The sequence below is a fragment of the Diprion similis genome, chromosome 4, assembly GCF_021155765.1.
Source record: "Diprion similis isolate iyDipSimi1 chromosome 4, iyDipSimi1.1, whole genome shotgun sequence".
In the NCBI taxonomy this organism is placed as follows: domain Eukaryota; kingdom Metazoa; phylum Arthropoda; class Insecta; order Hymenoptera; family Diprionidae; genus Diprion; species Diprion similis.
This window is the reverse complement of record NC_060108.1, coordinates 21692270-21705954: the sequence shown is the minus strand read 5'-3', so window position 1 is coordinate 21705954 and position 13685 is coordinate 21692270. Positions and strand designations below refer to the sequence as shown.

Below are 13685 nucleotides of genomic sequence, written 5' to 3'. Positions count from 1 at the left end.
TATTATTGCATGGTAATTTGATGTTAAATGTATCTAAATCTGATAACAATGGACGCTTTCCAATTTACTTCTAATCCAATGTTTCCTCTTAATTTACACAATATGTGAAACAAAAATATTCATATTCACTCTAAAGATTGAAATAATAATATTCAATGTTGTTTCTCCTATCCATATCAACTTCAAACCTGCCTCATAATAAGCAAGAAAACCGCCAGCTCGTGTGAACTCCCCAGCTTGGCCTGGTCCCGAAGCAGCTGCTTGCAACCCTCTACTTGATACGCTGGTTAAAGTGAAACTCTGTCCATATAGTGGTACACCCATGACAAGACTACTTGGGGGTGCTCCCTTTGTTATCCAATAATTCATTGAGTAATTGGCATTGAAGTAGTCGAATTCGTCACCAGGATAGTAGTAGAGCGGAGCGACATGCCCTGTCTTACGTTCCCAGTGTCCGTGATAGTCGTACGTCATCACAGCAATCCAGTCTAGATATTCAGCCAGTGCTGGTACATCGTAGCCATAATCTATAACTCGTTTGCTTGCGGATACGGCAGCAGATAGTAAGAGTCCCTTAGGTCTAAATTCGTCGCTCAATTCTTGAAGGAAAGCTGCAAAACTTTCCTTATCAGAAGATGGTCCGAGGTTGCAATCCACCTAGAAATGGAATAAAGTCTGTAATCGTCGAGGCCAATTGAGTACTTTATTAAACTAATTTAATATATTTGACGAGATTTGGGACCTACCTGCCAGCAAACGGGATATTCCCAATCCAAATCAAGTCCATCAAAGTCGTATTTTTCAATAAACTTCAGAACGTTGATTATGAACTTTCTTCTGGCATCTGGATTGTTGACCAATCGACTGTACTTGTCTCCAGCTGAGTCATTCCAGCCTCCAATTGCTATCAACACCTTTATTCCTCTTGCTTTTAGAGATGTTACCTTGCGGTAGAACTCATTGTCAATATCTGCCCAAGAGTCATGTGTCTTAATCTTCAGTTCTTCTGTATCTAATACAGCAAAGCCGTATACAATATGTGTGCACAGGCTTGTGTCGATGTCTTCTGGAACATACTTTCCAACTCCAGGCCTATACCAAGCCCAATTTGTGAAGTAGCAAACCATTTTTTTCTGCCCTGAATTAGGCCTGTCGACAACGATTGGTACTTCGGGAACGTTAGAAGGTTTTTCACTGGAAATTACTGGTATTGGTGCAGATGGCGTTACAGCTGGTGCTTCTGCTCCTCCAGGTATGTTAGACTCTATCTATAGAATAAACATTATGTATAAGTCATCTGTAGAATGGACATAACAGATAACTAACTCGATTAATAGGCAGAATTGATACATTATTTTTAATTACTAAGCAAATACAGTTGACAAATTATCAAGATACATTCGTTGGAAGAATAAATAAATTACATACTGTTGAACTTTGTTGCTTTTTCTTGCATTCACTGTTCTCTGGCCAATCGCAATGATCCTTATTCCAGTGAAGACCTCCTGCGCATATTTGTTCTGTTATCTGTCCGAAATTGCAGAGGTAATATTTGGAGCAATCTCTTTCATGAGGCAAGTACATCTGGCCTTGACAGTCTCCAGTTGGTGGCCGGGAATCCGGTACTGAGATGACTTCAATTTCAATCGTATCATCAATCTCAGTTGTGGACATGTAATCAGGTTGTGAAGTTGTGCTAGGTTTTGTCCACTGTGGAGGTTTGTAGCTAGGTTTTGTGGGCCGAGGAGGCTCATAACTAGGTGTCGACGACGGCTTCATGGGGGATAATGTAACCGAGGGAGGTTCTTCAGTTTCAATGAATTCTATGTATCGATACAAAAAAAAGTGCAGACATAATTTGTTTCAACTTTTAACAATCTTGGTATAAGTTTTTCTTTAGCGGTTTGCTAATGCAGTGCAGGTATATAATATTTTGGCACTAACCTGTGATTGAGCATAATGGTCCGTCAGGATAGTTCCTCAACACTCGATTCAATGTTCGTAGCATTGGATACGGTTCGCAACCACACTTGTTTTTAAAGTCATCTAAGTCTAGAGCCCAGACCATGCCACCACCCAGTCCAAGGTTTTTCATGAATTCTGCTTTCAGTTGAATTTGTTGTGCATCATCAAAGCTGACCCATTGATCTCCCTTGTATGCATAGGGTCCAATTCTCCTTAATGGGTCTTGCACCACAGTCCAACCCTTTTGCTGTGTTCGTGCGCAGATCTGAAGTAATGAGACACAACAATAAAAAAATCTATACTATAGGATGCGTGGTTCAATGGTCTTAATAATTAAATACTGGCATATTTGCTTACTTCGTAGTATGACAAGAATCCTCTGGCTCTGGTTCCTTCACCTGCTTCACCCCCACCATAGGTTGGTACGTTTAAACCTCGTTCCTTACTTTCTGCCAATGAGAATGATTGACCGTAAAAAGGAACACCCATGACTAACTTTTTAGCTGGTGCACCTTTTGCCATCCAGTAATGAATGGAGAAGTTCTAGACAGAGTAAAAAACATACTGCATAATAATATGGTCAAAAATAGACCAATTCTAAGCGAAACGATCTATAAGAGAACATAGTAATTATCAACATCATATATTTACAGCATTGAATGTAGGCTCCCAGTCATCTGGCCGCTCGTAGAAGGGTGCATTGTGCCCTGTTTTTTTATCCCACTGCCCGTGGTAATCATATGACATTACAGCTATCCAGTCTAAGTATTTAGCAAGGACAGGGACATCATAGCCTGCATCAATCACCCGTTTATTTGGTGATACAGCTGACGATAAGAGAAGACCTTTCGGTTTGAATTCAGCACTCAGTTCTTCAAGGAGCGCACTAAAACCTTCCTTATCCGAATCTGGGCCTTTTCCACAGTCCACCTATAAGTGGACATACATGGTAATAGTTTTTCAAGTAAATATTCATGTAGATGTACAGAAATTTGAGAAAACGTCTTGAATCGATTACACACCTGCCAGCATACAGGATACTCCCAATCTAAATCTAATCCATCAAAGCCATATTTTTCAACAAATTGTACGGCATGAGTGATAAATCGTTTTCTGGCAGCGGCAGAATTGGCTAGTCGGCTGTATTTATCTCCAGCCGAATCGTTCCAACCACCAAGTGCCAATAATACTTTGATGCGGCGGGACCTAAATGCAACGACTCGCTCGTAGAATTCTAAAACAGTATCATGTGGTTATTATTGTTTAAATACTCGGTAAATGTCGGTATGAAAACGAAACTGATAATATATGATGATATTATACTTTTAGACATCTAGTTGACTTACTATTGTCAAGATCAGCCCAAGAATCGTGCGGTTTAATGGTCAGACTTGTTGTATCAAGAACTGCAAACCCATAAATAATGTGCGTACATAAATCGGGATCAATATCTTCAGGAAGATATTTTCCAGTTTCTTGTCTGTACCATGCCCAATTTGTAAAGTAACAGACTACTTTAAAGTCATCATTAGTTGCTTGTATTTGTTCGGATGATACTGACGGTGTATTGGGTTTTGCAATGTCTGTTGCTTCTGTAGGAATCTCCCATTGGAGTTCCTCACCAAAGGCAGGAGGCTGAATGGCTACAACAAGAAAAGGGATTTGAAGAATCAACATGATCCTATCCTCTAAAATTTTGTTCATCCTTATTTTGTAAAAAATGTTCACCGAGGTAAATTTCCATTGATCAACATGATTCTGTGGAAAAATTATTTCAATTCACAACTCACGTCTGTCATGTTCATTTGGTGGGTCTGTTAGTACTTGTTGGATAGTATGCATCAAGGGGTGAGGTCCTTCCCCACACTTTCCTCTGAAATCGTCGAGATCTAAGGCCCAAACCATACCTCCGCCAAGATTCATGTCCCGGATAAACTGGGATTTTTGTCTGAGCATATCGGCGTCGTCGAAACTGACCCACTGATTTCCTTTGTAAGCATACGGTCCTATTCGACGCTCTGGGTCTTGAACCACAGTCCACCCGCGATTGTGGATTCGATCACAAATTTCATAATACGACAAAAATCCAGCAGCTCTGGTAAACTCTCCAGCATTACCAGCACTAGCTGGGGCATTTAGGGAAACGCCTGCTTTTGGATCATTTATGGAGAAGGATTGTCCATATAGTGGCATACCTGTTATGTAATAGCGAAGGGCCTAATGTTAATTTCAGTTTAACGTGAATATAGTGTAATCTTTGAAAATTCGCGCCTGTCACTAGCTCAATGATACAAAACTACAATACGGTACTACGATAAACCATTGTGCATACCCATAACAAGACTTCTTGGCGGTGCTCCTTTAGATATCCAGTAATTAACTGAATAGTTCGCATTAAAGAAGTAAAATTCATCATCTGGGTGATAGTGCAGCGGTGAGGCATGACCAGTCTTTTTGTCCCACTGTCCATGGTAGTCGTAAGTCATTATTGCTATCCAGTCCAAATATTTTGCTAGAACTGGTACATCATATCCTGCATCTATAACTTTTTTATTCGGTGACACTGCTGCTGTTAATAATAAGCCCTTTGGTCGAAGGGCAGAGCTCAACTCCTCCACCAGTGCTGAAAAACCTGCCTTGTCGGAGGCTGGACCTTTTTTGCAATCAACCTTAAAAAAACATTTTTATTTTTCGAGACACTATTACAGAAACATGTAGTGGCCTTTTGCGAATGTTCGTGTTTTCATACCTGCCAACAAACAGGGTATTCCCAGTCCAAATCCAGTCCGTCAAACCCATACTTTTCAACGAATTGTACCACGTGCATTACAAACTTTTCTCTGCTAGCCGGACTGTTCACCAAACGGCTGTATTTATCTCCTTCCGAATCGTTCCAGCCACCCAATGCTAATGATACTTTTAGTCCGCGTTGTTTGTAAGCCACTACTCTTTCGTAGAATCCTTGAATAATTTATTTATGCAAGAAAATGAATGTGGAAATAATTATAAAATTTAACATTGAAAGTCCATTGTACGATACTTACGATTATCGAAATCTGCCCAAGAATCGTGTGCCTTGATTACAAGGTTTGAATAGTCCAGAACCGCAAATCCGTATACTATATGTGTACACAAGGTATGATCAATGTGTTCCGGAAGGTAGCGACCTGCGCCTCTGCGGTACCATGCCCAATTAGTGAAGTAGCAAACGATCTATCGAGTAAAGTTTTAATTCATATATGCTTTTTTAAGTTGTGTCACTCACTCAAAACTTATTCAAACTCTTTAACTTCAAAAAACTTGATAACTTCCGGGTAAGATCCTTTTGCATTGAAATTTAGGTACTAGTAAAACTTTGTACCTTGTAATAACCAGATAGTGGTGAAACCTTTCCCGGATCCACCTCTGCCGAAGGTAACGGAGTTGTGCTCGGAGTAGTAATTTGTGTCCAGAGTTCATTTGGAGTGGACCCTGTCCAGATTGGCTTGCTTGTTGGTTTGTCTGGAAGATCGCCAACTTGTGTAGGAGCTTGATCAGCTGGTTCTACTTCAGCCTTGCAATTTGCTTTGAAAGGCCAATCGCAAGTACCAGATTGCTCACTGAAATGCAAGCCAGGAGCGCACTGAAATATTTCTGGTTGTCCCCAAAGACATGTCTGGTAACTTTCACAATCTCCGGGTACGGCTGAAAAGGCTCCCGGAACACATGCCTGAGAGTAAAAAAAATATTAGAGATATGAATCACAATTTATCAAACTTCAGAATTATTGTTTAAAATTATAATTATATAAACCTACATTTCCAGCCTTATTCTGAACTAACGCCGCATATTTCTTGTTACCCACTTTACATGGATTCTTGTACGCCCAGTCACACATATTTTTATCTTTGTGCCAATTTAGACCTAATCCGCATTGTTGATTTATGAGGACTCCGTTGACACAAATCAAGAAGTGAGAGCACGAATCTGGCTCTGAATAATATTGACCATGCTCGCAGCGTTCCATAACTTCAGGCAACTCAGTCTGTGGTGAAGATTCGGTAGGTTTTTGTGAGGTGGTTGTTGTTCGTTGAGTGGTGGTAGTGGTCGTTGTTCGTTGAGTAGTAGTGGATGTCGTAGTAGTGGGAACTTTTGGCTCTTCAGTGTTAATGTTCCATTCTGTAGTGGCAGGTGTCATATGTACTGGTCGTTTTGATGGAAACCATGGCTTGACGGTGGTTGTAGATACTGTTATAATAAATAAAAAACAAATTAACCAAAATGAAGCATTTACAAATTATTCATAAATTGGACAATAGAGAATCATGAAAGAGGCACACATGTAATTGTAAAACATATTTGAGTGAAGAAGGAAACAACAACCTAATTAGACAGATTAAATATTCACGAAATTAGGTAAAACATGTCTTTGTAAGATATCACAAGTACCTAATATGTAAGGTATTGCAGACACTGTTAATTTGAAAATACATTCCTTTGTAGTTGTATGGCACCTTAACTATCATTGTTTTATAGTTACTGAATTTTACTGAAAAATTGTCAGGGAAAAAAATTTGCGTGTTTGAATTAAAAATTAATGTATTATACCAAGAAGTGCCTATTTTCAAACGAATATTCTATTTTTTTAATTTGGGTGAAAGAAGCTATCTAAAAATTATTGAATAGTTCATGAAACTGTTGTGTAGGATTGATAGTACCATGACAGAAAAAGCAGCTGATCAAATTTAAATCTTACAAAGTCGACATCTTGCAGAGTTTGGCCAGTCGCAAAAACCTCGTGTAGCATGCCAATGCAATCCCGGTGCACATTGTTCCATTTTTAGTTCACCCAATACGCATCTGTAGTAAGTTGCACAATTTTTTGGATCAGGTAAATATTGGCCAGGTGTGCATTCCGTTCCAGGTATTGGTGCTGAAACACCAGGTGTCAGTTCTTCTGTATCCGTTATCGGATATGCAGTTGAAGGTCTTCTGTGATGCAAAAAATGAGACTTAATTGTAACGTCTGTTGAGAAAGGACAGTGAGAATTGTAAGATTTTTATGACAACCTGACAAGTGTTTTGAAATTTGACAATGTTCTTACAATGTAGTTGATTGAGTTGTAATTTCTGGCTGTCTTGTAGTAGTGGTACTCGTTGTTGTTGTTGTACTGCTTTGGGTTGTGACTTGTGGTTTTCGGCTCGTATGTTGAGTCCAAGTGGGCCAAGTCGTTGGCTTTTTGGTAGTTGTTGTAGTACTAAATTCAATAGGTCGAGTTGGTTGAGGTTTTCCATCATTAGCATCACTGTGAGTCGTAAGCGTTGGCGGTGAAGGAGTCACGGGCTCAGCTGGTTTTTCACAGCTACCATCAGCCGGTGGTGGTGTTACTAGCCTGCCTGAAAACAACCATATTGATCGATAATGAAGGCCACATAACATTGATTTATATATTGTTAAAACTGTAGGTGCAAATTACAGGTACAAATCAAACAACTTGGGAAATAGTAAATATGACAAACGTTTAATAGAAATGATTAATTCACGTTATACCTAATGCGCGATTCAGAGATCGCAGCAGTGGAAACTGTTCAAGGCAGCAACGGTTAGTGAAGTCGTCCAAGTCAATGGTCCACGCTGTGGCTCCACCAAATCCATTATCCCGTATATATTCTCCCTTCATTTTGATGTTGTCTATATCATCGAAGCCAACCCATTGATCCTTGTAATGTGCGTTTGGCCCTTAAAGAAGTGTTTAAATTAGGAAACAAAGTATCTGTGAATGATAATACTTGTAATATATTTCTGTATCTTGTTTGACAGAATTTACTAGCCATGACTTGATCAAATCAGAGAATACAGTTCAATATAAGTTTACAAATTACACAAGGGTTTTAATTACCTGGACCAATTTTCCACATTTGATTTTGTAGCCTATAACAGATTTCATAATACGCCAACATCCCTGGTTGCCTTGTGAATTCGCCGGATGTACCTGGCCCAGAAGCGGGATCTCCTAAGCTCGATTGGCTAGGTTCAGAAAGTCTGTAGGCTTGACCATAGAAAGGTATTCCAACCAGGAGCTTGGATCTTGCTGCTCCAAGACTTACGAGATATTCCATCGTATAATTCTAAAAAAAATGATTGGCTTGGATAAATTCAACATCTTTCATCAACCCTTTGCATAAACATTTCTTTGAGAATTTCAAAAGACTCCTGCGTGAAAAAATATCTGCCAATCAAGTAAAAGTTATGTATACTCACTACATTGTAATGTATATATTTATCCCCCCGCTGCCGGAATAAAGGTGCCACATGACCAGTTCTAGATTCCCATGCGCCATGATAATCATACGTCATAACAGACATAAAGTCAACTAAGTCTGATATTTGATCCACATTGTATGCGTTGTCTATGACTTCTTTGTATCCCGATATACTAACTGCCAGTGTCAACTTTGGCACTTGTTTGTCAAACTCGTTTCTAAGTTCTTTTATCAGCTTGGTGAAGTTCGGTTTGTCAGACTCCATACCTCTCTTGCAATTACTTTGCCAACAACGAGGATAATTCCATTCGAATGATAAACCATTAAAATTATGACGTCGCAGGAAACTGATTGCCGCAGCTACAAATTTTCTTCGTGACGTTCCGCTGCTAACGAGACGAGAATATTTATCACCAGAACTATCTGTCCAGCCACCAATTGCCAGAAGTACTCTCGGACCTTTGACCGAAGTAACTCTTTGGTACAAATCTACAAGAAAAAGCACAAAAAATACGAATTGTAAAATCTTGTTTGCCTTGGAAAAGCTGAAGCGTTGCAATAGTTTTTATGTATTCTTCAAACTCACTATTTTCAATATCTGCCCAAGGATCGAATGATTGTATATTCAGGGTCTCAGGATTTAAACCAGCAAAGGCGTACACCACATCTGTGCATAATCTCGGATCTATATGTTCAGGCACAAATTTTCCTTCGCCTTTTCTGTACAAAGCCCAAGATGTGACGTAGCATACAACCAGAGACCCGTCTTTCTTCATTTCCAAACTCTCCACTTCTTCTGATTCACGAAATCTTTCATATTCCAAGTTTGGTTGAGAAATACGAAGTGACTGACCAGGGACACAAATCTGAGGTGATGCCTTTACGCAAAGGCCTGTTACTGCATCGAAAAATCTACCAAAACCGCAACTTCCACGTGATAGTTCACCTGCGAATTTTTCAATAAGATAGGAGATCATTTAATTGTAAAGTTACATGAAATTTTTTGCAAAAATTATAGAGAAAATTGTTTGAGATATATTGAAATGAGATTCGAGAAATGGCTACTTCGAATAGTTTTTACAACATTATATGGCAGCAAATTTTCATATACATTATAACGTTACGCAGGTTTACATTTGAAACGATCAAGACAATTTATTGACTGAAATTGATAAAAGTACGTACCATTATCACAAGATAGGAACCCTGAGCAATCATTGGGATCACTGAACAGTCCTTCTTCATAACACTTTCTCACGCTCATGTCATACAATTCAAAACCCTTTGTAGCAGCAGTGAGTAATGGCCAGGCAGTACCACAGAGGCCCTAAAATAGAGGTACGATATATTTTCCACAGTAAATCAGGGTATTGAAATTCGCACTAAAGTGTCTTTTGATTGTGTTCTCACGTACTTGAAAGTCATCCAAATCAAGAGCCCACAAGGATACTCCACCAAGTTGCTTTTTTTCGATGAATGCCATCTTCAACTTCACCGAAATCGGATCATCGTATCCTATCCATTGGTCCCCATATTTGATATATGAACCTTCTTCGTCTCTTCCATAAAGCCAACCATCTTCTATTTTTTCGCAAATCTATAAATAATGGTCAATATCACCCTACATTTTTCCCTTACGATCAGTTAAATTATTTACTTATCGTTCCTCGTTATATTCAAGTCCTCGTTATACTCAGTCCAAGCTGAATGGCCTTCAGATGGCAAAATAACAAATGAGGCAAATGTGATTTTATTAATTTCTATTGTGATATCTTCATTATATTTCTGCAGTTTTCCATACCTCGTAATAAGCCAAAGTCCCACGATGTCTTGTATATTTTCCAGGAAATCCTAATCCAGTTATCGGTGCACCAACGTCGGTGAAGTTTTTGAACTTCAGAGTATAGCTATTCCCAAAAAGTGGTATACCAAGTATAATTTTATCGCTCTCTGTGCCACTCTTTATCCATTTATCGACCATTTCGCTGATGAAGCTGATCGGAGCTGGATGTAACGCGACGTTAGACCAGTTGTTAACCCTCCAGGACCTGAAGATCAGAAGATCTGACATCTCAGAAATTTCTGCATCTACTGGATCATTGGGCCTGACAGCTACGACTAGCATGAGGTCGCGTTCTTTCAACGGGTCCTGCAACTGCCTCAGCAGCATCCTCATCTCTGCATTTGTGGCACCCTCCCAGTCAATTTCTATTCCGTCAAATTTGTAAGCCTCCAGGAAATCGAGGACAGAATTAACAAAGTTATGGCAACATTCTTGTCCGTGTACCATTTCTCTGAACACTCTACCACTGTCAGGCGAAGATATCGATATCAGAACTCGAAGTGCTGGATCTCTCTGCTTTAATCCCACTGCTGCTTTGTATCCACCTGCAAAGGATGTTTGATTTGATGAATAAAAATATAAGGGAGAATGGGGCTCGACAAAATTTTTATTCTGGAGCATGACGGTGCGGTCTCTCTCTAAAAAATGGTAAAAAAAAGTTTTGATAATAATTTTCATTTAGGTCCATTTTCCCCAGGTTATGGTAAATTGACCTGAAATAGCCTAAGTGGATGAATACTCTAAATTTACAACAATGAGAAAAAAAATTTTTTTCAAATGTTGGACCCAATTTTTTTTGGTTGGTCCATTATGCTCCACATATCCCACATTGGCCTAAAAACAAGTAAATACATTAAATTATCGATAATTTACAAAAAAAATAAAATTTTTAGCCAAATTTTTTAGGGAGACCGTCGCGCCCCACCCTTCCCTACAGCTAAACTTGAATTATTCGGATTATTTTTAGTGAATAGTTATTGCTGTGTTATATAAATTAATCTTATTGACAATTACGCATATGATAAAGTATCTATTTCCAAACCTTTGATCTCATCGTATTCAGGGTCACGGGGAACCAACGTAAATTCATGGGGATCTGCGAATAATAAGGCATACAATAATTATTCGAAGATTGTACTTGGCATAAAATTTTAGACAATAATTGATGATAAAAAACAATAGAGAATAATTAGAAATAGAAAAATAGTTAAAACTGTCGATTGTGGGATTATCGCATTGTTTCTCATTAGCAAATGATTCTCACCCAAAGTAGCAGCACTATAGATTAAATGAGTGCATTTCCGATCAGGTAGAGATTGAGGTAACAAGGCAAAGGGTTCTTGCCTATAGGCAGCCTCAGTTTCAAGGTGACATATAACATTCCACGAAGCCCGCGTTTCGCGAAGAGATGGTGGTGTAAGACGTTCAATCCAGATGGAATCCTGATCCGCACCACCAAAGAAAGGTGCCACTCGATGTTCAACAGAATCTCTTAGTGGCACTTTTCTGCTCAGTCTACAAGTGTGGGATAAAAATTTATCACTAATTATGCAAGCGGGCATTGAAAAGGTGACATTTTTTTCAATGACATAAGAAAGAATCGAACTAACTCTTTTGGAATACTTTCAACAGCCTCCCTTAACGGTAGTGATTTCGAGCCAATTATATCTGGTGGAGCCTCGACGGCAGTCCTTAAGGGTAATTGTTTTGCCCCATACTCCGATTGGTCAGTTATTTTTTTTGGCACTTCAGGCGGTCGTTCGACGGCACTTCGTTGGAAAGACAACACATCGGAAGGTGGTAGGTGCTTCTGTCTGTTATTTGTTATGCGAAACGGTGTCACAACGGTGAGTGCCGTGATGCCCAGAAGGGCCAGGCTAAACCAGCTCATTACTGAAACCTATGCTCTGTAAAGTATGAAATATAAAGACAGTTTGATAAGAGTGAAATTTCCAGCAATTGAATCGATCAATTTATACTTTACAAATTTTTAATAATAATTTGCAAATCTGGCAGTTTGGCAGTTTTGCAGTTCACTATTTTATACTTAAATTATGTACTAATTTTACCAGTCGAATTATTAATTATTCTACGTAGAATTGCATTAGACGCAATTTACCAATGATTAGAATCGTTCTACACATATAATTTGTTGAATAATGTATATTATTATATGGATCTGAAAAATTTTCCGGCTACAAAATATCCCGGCGACATGTGTTTATATGGTAATCATTACCGATGCGTGGAGTTTAACGAGGATTATTTACTGAGAATAATTTATTTGCAATCAAATACTGAGCTAAACACGAAATTCGATTTTGAAGTCCCATCTTCGGTTTATGTAATTTATTAACGATTTATTTATTTATTTTTTAGAGGCAGAGAGAGAATTCCACTCAATCTTCTGAACAGCAAGATGTTCTTTTTGTAAATTTGATTAAATTGGCTTTAACTTGTAACTCAAATTTTTAGCGAGTTCCCCTTTTGCCAATTTCAATATATTGTAAAAAAATGCCGTAATTATACTGATGGCTAATAATAAGCTAGTAAAGATTTTTACGAAATGCGTTGACACAAATTCAATATATTTTTCTTCGTTACGAGAGAAAATCTCGTATAACCATATTGATCTATAACCAATTTTCAAGTTTTATCTCTAGCTATTGAAAAGCTAAGATTTTTCGCGTAGAGCAAAGTTCAATTTCCGGACACCGTGCACATATGATACAATAGTCCCGTATTAATTGAACCAAAATTTTTAAGTAGAAAATTGGTATTCGGTATTTATTTAACCACCCGTGATGGTGATTTCTGTTGGTTCAGTAAGCTCTATTTAAGAACCATACAACACAGAATTTCACACGCGACATTAACACAAAGCAAGACAGACATTTAATTAATCGACTCGTAAATTTGACTTTAAACATCGGTTAATAAGGCTCGAGAAAATTTAATTGTTTAAAATTTCGAGATGAACTTTTACAAATTGTTTTAGGAATTTACATGCGCGGTTACAGAATTATAACGCGTTTAATCACGTAAGTAGACTGCCGGCAATATGAGTATACGCCCATATAAATAAATAAATCAAGTCAAAATTAACACTGCACAACACGTTTGCACTTTTGAAAATCGATATGAAACATCCGAGGCTGACTTGTAAGTGTTTCCTGAATTTGATAGAATTTGAAAAAATTATGATCCACTATCGAGCGACCGGAAGTTCGACGGTCCGTCTTTCAGCGAAGATTCAAAACCAGTCGGCGACAATATACTGTTATTTGAAAGAAACTTTTACGATTTATAGTGACTGGTAAACGTATTCCCGAGTCGGCACCTGCAGGTCGCCGGAATATATTATTAATACTTGGATGTTTACATATTAAAAACCGTACGATGGTTGGAAATTTGAAGAGAAGAAAAACGAAAAAGACCAACATATAAACGGACCTGTCGACGAGTAATTATTGCGGTACAAACGATATCGTACAGCGGGCACTTGCGGCCCTGAATCTTGACCGACGACACCCGATCCGTGTCGTTGCTGGGTGTACAATGAAAACCGATGAAGATTCGTCAATCGAAGATGGCCTATTGTCTTTGCCGATGAATAAGGCCTCGGCCTCGTGCG

General features: G+C 38.6%; 1 protein-coding gene across 1 annotated transcript in view; it reads right to left on the bottom strand.

Moving 5' to 3' along the window:
* LOC124405702 (probable chitinase 10) overlaps positions 1–13685 on the bottom strand; it is a 15805-nt gene extending 2120 nt beyond the window's left edge. The window contains exons 1-27 of the mRNA XM_046880823.1: positions 13505–13685; positions 11662–11958; positions 11316–11566; positions 11094–11147; positions 10010–10596; positions 9623–9805; positions 9394–9535; positions 8795–9154; positions 8207–8697; positions 7845–8073; positions 7496–7684; positions 7050–7341; positions 6701–6936; positions 5762–6192; positions 5327–5674; positions 5010–5178; positions 4715–4926; positions 4298–4634; positions 3756–4160; positions 3312–3608; positions 2988–3199; positions 2617–2895; positions 2323–2508; positions 1945–2230; positions 1429–1823; positions 747–1268; positions 193–657 (exon numbers count right to left, since the gene is read on the bottom strand). Of these exons, the coding sequence (XP_046736779.1) occupies positions 193–657; positions 747–1268; positions 1429–1823; positions 1945–2230; positions 2323–2508; positions 2617–2895; positions 2988–3199; positions 3312–3608; positions 3756–4160; positions 4298–4634; positions 4715–4926; positions 5010–5178; positions 5327–5674; positions 5762–6192; positions 6701–6936; positions 7050–7341; positions 7496–7684; positions 7845–8073; positions 8207–8697; positions 8795–9154; positions 9394–9535; positions 9623–9805; positions 10010–10596; positions 11094–11147; positions 11316–11566; positions 11662–11942 (7839 nt within the window). The 5' untranslated portion in view covers positions 11943–11958; positions 13505–13685. The remainder of the gene's footprint in view (positions 1–192; positions 658–746; positions 1269–1428; positions 1824–1944; positions 2231–2322; positions 2509–2616; positions 2896–2987; positions 3200–3311; positions 3609–3755; positions 4161–4297; positions 4635–4714; positions 4927–5009; positions 5179–5326; positions 5675–5761; positions 6193–6700; positions 6937–7049; positions 7342–7495; positions 7685–7844; positions 8074–8206; positions 8698–8794; positions 9155–9393; positions 9536–9622; positions 9806–10009; positions 10597–11093; positions 11148–11315; positions 11567–11661; positions 11959–13504) is intronic.